At 47.4% G+C, this 5,562-nt stretch overlaps 1 protein-coding gene across 2 annotated transcripts in view; it reads right to left on the reverse strand.

Moving 5' to 3' along the window:
- The window catches only part of tnfsf12 (TNF superfamily member 12), a 41,829-nt gene extending 41,258 nt beyond the window's left edge, over positions 1-571 (reverse strand). Inside the window, exon 1 of one of the 2 annotated variants that reach the window (XM_043683455.1) lies at positions 392-571. Coding sequence is in view for 1 of the 2 variants with exons in the window: in XM_043683454.1 (XP_043539389.1) it covers positions 29-256 (228 nt within the window). In the remaining variant the exon portion in view is untranslated. Of the gene's footprint in view, positions 1-28; positions 280-391 lie in introns of those variants that run through there. The other variant, XM_043683454.1, reaches the window with a different exon arrangement.
- Positions 572-5,562: the final 4,991 nt, after the last annotated feature.

Consider the following 5,562-nt stretch of genomic DNA (forward strand, 5'->3'; position numbering starts at 1 on the left):
CCACCCCCCCCCCCCCAGCCCTCCTTACTTGTCTCTGAAGGCTACTCTCCCAGGCTTGCAGAGACCGGGACAGACTGCGACACTTGAGCCAGGACAGGACAGCCACAGCCAGGCTGGAAAAAGCCAGAGAGACCGCTAGAGCTGTCAGCAACGCCAAGCGGATCTTCCACCTCAGCCTCCTAACCCCGGCCATTCCTCCGACGCCCACCTGCCCCATCCTGCTGCAGACTGGTGCTCCGGGGACGGGGCAGGACATAAACTTGGCGGAGGAACTTGGCTCAGGACCTCCTTCATTTAAATATAATCTTCCCCCCACCACCCCCCCCTGCTCTTCCCCCAGCACCTTCCCTGAACTGTTAGGACTATTCCTCACACACCAGGAAGGACAGACCTTTGCCAACAGGAAACTGATTCCTTTTCCCAGTCTCCCCAGGGGACTCAACACTTAAAGAGGCATCGCTTGCTCTTGAAGCATCCTGTAGCCGAATAGCTGTCCGGCCAGCTCCACGCTGGCGAGACTCCAGAGACCAGCAAGCACTTTTCCAAAAAAAAAGGAGCTGCATTTCTGTAGCGCCTCCAGCATCTTCAGGCAGGCTCAGGCCGACAGGGCGGTCCATTTTTGAAGGGGTGGGTGATGTCACAGCTGCAGGCGACCAATCTGCTCACAGCGAGCTACCCAACCCCCCCCCCCCAACAATAAACTCAATTTGTTTTACTTTGTACTGATGTAAACTGGAAGATACTGGAGGAGAAACAAACTTTTGGAACGGGTGGGGTCCCTAAAGTCCACCAAAGAGTTTAACCGAAAGCAGACACCTCCAACAGAGCAGTATTCTCAGTGCGACCACCAGACCTTACGGCCTGAACTGGAGAGAGAAAAAGTGAGAGAGAAGCTATACCCAGTATCTGTTATTCGTATATAAACCACCCCGAGCACCTCGATTAGATTCCAGTCTGTAACTCACTCCCAGGTATCTGTTATTCTGTATATAAACCACCCTGAACCCCTCAATTAGATTCCAGACTGTAACTCACTCCTGGGTATCTGTTATTCTGTATATAAATCTCCCTAACCCCTCGATTAGATTCTAGTCTGTAACTCATTCCTGGCTATCTGTTATTCTGTGTATAAACCACCCTGAACCCCTTGATTAGATCCCAATCTTTAACTCACTCCCAGGTATCTGTTATTCTGTATATAAACCACCCTGAACCCCTCGATTAGATTCCAATCTGTAACACCCTCCCGGGTATCTGTTATTCTGTATATAAACCACCCTGAACCCCTCGATTAGATTCCAGTCTGTAACTCACTCCTGGGTATCTGTTATTCTGTATATAAACCCCCCTGAACCCCTCGACTAGATTCCAATCTGTAACACCCTCCCGGGTATCTGTTATTCTGTATATAAACCACCCTGAACCCCTCGATTAGATTCCAGACTGTAATTCATTCTGGGGTATCAGTTACTTTGTATCTCAACTCGTATATAATGCACTCCCTGGTATCTGTTGTTCTATGTGAAGTACTCAAACCTTCAATTAGCTTCTAAACTCTTGACATTTCTGTAATTTCTAATTGATTGCAGCCCTTTTCTGCCATTACACAGTGTAGAATCATCTGGAATTCCACATGTGTGGAAAACCCAGGAGTTGTTGTCAGTCTTCAGAGGAGGAATGTGACAGCATCTCCACCATTGCCACGTTAGGATCCAGGCCAGTAGACGTGATTGTGGTCTCAGTATAGATTTGAGATCTTTCTCGCTCGTTCTGCATGTCCTGCTATGTAAATTAGAATCAGTGTCCTCTGCTATCCCCTGCAAGTGTTTGGTTATGCCAAACACACAGTGGCATTCAGTGAATAAGGAGCAACGTCACTTATAGAATGGAGGACTGACATCTGAGAGGCAGTCTGTGTCGAAGAGCTGGCGTTTGGACCGAAATGGGCCAAGGGAACAGGTGCTAACCTAAGATGCCTCCAGAAAGTGTTGGCATTTGAGAAAGTGTCAGAAATGCAAAGAAGTGGTAATTGAAAGCAGGAATTGTGAGCGGAATTGTTGTGGGGACAACCAGGGAGGGGGGAAAATCAGTCAGATGAGTTGAGAATGGTGTCTGACACCGAACACGCCACATCCTGAATGTGAATGTTAAAGTGCTCAACGGTGTTAGCTTTCACGCTGTCTCTCTGTTTACACTGCTCAGGTTGCTGTCAATAACATCTCATTGTAGCCAATGCCATGAACCGGTCCCCAGCCTCTACTTTAACAGGAAGTAGATCAACAACGCAGAGGCAAAATACCACTCACTGGCTTTTATACTCATTTCAAAGCACTGCTCTAAAGTGATTCGTGTTGCTGAAGCTTTTCACCTTGCGCTCGTCAAGACAAACACAAGAATGCCACATTGGGCGGGGAGACGGCCTGGTGGCGTTATCACTGGACTGTTAATCCAGGTGGTGTCTGGGGTCCCCGGTTCAAATCCCACCACGGCAGATGGTGAAATTTGAATTCAGTAGAAATTTGGAATTAAGAATCTAAGGACGACCTCGAATCGATTGTCGGAAAAATCCATCTGGTTCACGAATGTTCTTTAGCGAAGGAAACTGCTACCCTTACCTGGTCTGGCCTACACATGACTCCAGACCCACAGCAATGTGGTTGACTGCCCTCTGAGCAATTAGGGATGGGTGCTAAATGCTGGGTCCAGCCAGTGACAACCTCATCCCATTAGCAAATAAAACAAAACTCCACATGATGACAAAATCTGTTCAACAGCAGGAAAGAGGCCAGACTGATTCACAAGGTGACTTTGGCAGCTGCCCCCACCATCACCTGACCTGACGCATTGAGGTCCAGAGTTCAAAAGCCACAGTGTGATTTCAATCTATCATTGATAGCGAGTGGCTCAGTGGTGGCGCCCATGAAAGTATGATCGATTGTGTTGTAAAAGGAAACACCACAACTGGTCCTTCGGTGAAGGAAATCTGCCATCCTTAGCCCGTCTGGCTCTACACATGACTCCAGACTCCACAGACTACCCCTTTAGCTGCCCTCTGTAATGGCTTGAGGAAGCCACTCAATTCAATGTTAATTTGGGATGGGGGGAACAGTTGCCAGAGATAGCAGATGTGTTCCAGTTGGCTTTTTCCTTTGAGATTACAGAATCCCAGTTGTGTTGCTGCTCAAGGCAGCTTGCACTATGCTCTCATGTTACAGTAGTGACCACTTCCATAAAAGAACTCCAGTGGCTGTGAGATGATTTAGCATGTTCTGTGGTTGCAAAAGGAGCTGAAGAATTGCAATGTTTTCTTTTGCAAAGATTCTTTCCTCCCGGGTCAGGTACCTCTCCACTACCCTTCCATTACCGTTCTATTTGGTACAAAGTACGAGTCTCATTATTTCCAACCCCAGATACATCAAACCCCTCCCTGGGCTTTCTCTCTCCACAGATGCTGCTTTGACCCTTTGGGGGGGGGGGGGCCTTGCAGGGTTTCTTCTGCTTAGAGTCCAAAATAGCAGCCTCATCTTATCGGTTGCAACGGATGTGGTTCTGTCCCTGGCAGCTGGTAAGTGTCACTGCGCAAGAGAAACAGCCACAGAATCAGTGAAGAGCTCACCCCTGAGAGAACCTAGTCAGTCTGTCACTTTGCACCGACTCGTTCAGTCCAGTTAGTCCTGCTCCCTCTCACTCTTTCCTCACAAAGCTCCCATATCCATCTCCTCCTTTTGGAAGGCTTTAAGAAATAAGAACAGGAGGAAGCCATTCGACCCCTCGAGTGTCCTCCAAGTGTGGCTGATCCAACATTCCCCATGTCCATAACCCTTGACTCCCCGACTGATGTAGAATCTGTCTCAGCCTTCAATATACACAAGGTCTTTACCCCACAGCTCTCTGTGGTACGGAGGTCCATATATGGAATGAGCTGCCAGAGGGGGTGGTAGAGGCTGGTACAATGAGAACATTTAAAAGGATCGATAATTGAGTGGGAAGGGTTTAGAGGGATATGGGCCAAATGCTGGCAAATGGGACTAGATTAGGTTAGGATATCTGGTCGGCATGGACAAGTTGGGCCAAGAGGTCTATTTCCATGCTGCACAACTCTATGACACCATTGATGAGAACAATTTATTTGTCAAAACACCTCGGATAAATCACCTCTTGATCTCTTGAGCGTCAAGGATTTTTTACAGGAATGTCATTGGAATGTCAATGTCCAAAGTCATCCTTCACATTGAAATGTTATGTTTTGGAATCCTGGGAAAGCAAGAGGTGAGACCAGTTCTGGCAAAGAGTCACTGGAATCAAAGGGTTAACTCTCTGTTTTTCTCTCTCTGCAGAGGCTACCAGACCTGCTGAGTTTCTCCAGTGCTTCCAGTTTCTCGAGCAAGAAGTTAGACACTGGTTTGAACTTACAGAGTCACTTTGACCCACGATTCTAACATGCAAAGTCCTTTCATCAGTCCCATTTGAAAATATAAATCTCAGAGACTTCAGCAAAGTTACTGTACATAGCCATAGGAGCAACACTCTCTGTGGGTTAGAGTCATACCTGACACATAGGAAGATGGTGGTGGTTGTTGGAGGTCAGTCATCCCAACTCCCGGTCATCTCAACAGGAGTTCCTCAGGGTAGTGTCCTAGGCCCAACCATCTTCAGCTGCATCATCAATGCCCTTCCCTCCACCATAAGGTCAGAAGTGGGGATGTTCGCTGATGATTACACAATGTCCAGCACCATTCGCCACTCCCCAGATACTGAAGCAGTCCGTGTCCAAATGCGATGAGATCTGGACAATATCAAGGTTTGGGCTGACAAGTGGCAAGTAACATTCTGAAGAAAGGTCACTGGCCCTGAAACGTTAATTCTGCTTTCTCTCCAAAGATGCTGCGAAACCCTGCTGAGTTTCTGCAGCAATTTCTGTTTTTGGTTCAGATTTCCAGCATCTGCGGTTCTTAGACTTATGACATCAAGTAACATACATGATGGACAAGTCCCACAGGAGAGAAGCTAATCATTGTACAATGGCAGTATCATCACTAAACCTCCCACTGTCCATATTGTTGCTGGTACCATTGACCAGAAACGCAACTAGAATAGCTATACTGTAGCTATAAAGAGCAGGTCAGAATTCCCACTGCACTGGGAATTCTGCAGTGAGCAACTCACCTCCTGAGTCCCCAAAGCCTGTCCACCATAAGATAAAGAAGCAGAACTGGACCATTCGGCCCATCAAGTCTACTCTGCCATTCAAACATGGCTGTCTATCAGGCACACGTCAGGAGAAAACTAGCCACCAGGATACATGAACACCAACTAGCCACAAAGCGACATGACCCTCTCTCACTAGTATCCTTACATACCACTTCGACTGGGACAACACATCCATCCTGGGACAAGCCAAACAGAGACACGCGCAAGAATTCCTAGAAGCATGGCATTCCAACCAGAACTCTATCAACAAACACATTGACTTGGATCCCATTTACCACCCCCTGAGAAAAAGAACAGGAAATGACATCACCAGGAAATGATTAGATTCTCTACAGTGTGGAAACAGGCCCT

The sequence above is a fragment of the Chiloscyllium plagiosum genome, chromosome 48 (genome assembly GCF_004010195.1).
Source record: "Chiloscyllium plagiosum isolate BGI_BamShark_2017 chromosome 48, ASM401019v2, whole genome shotgun sequence".
Lineage (NCBI taxonomy): Eukaryota > Metazoa > Chordata > Chondrichthyes > Orectolobiformes > Hemiscylliidae > Chiloscyllium > Chiloscyllium plagiosum.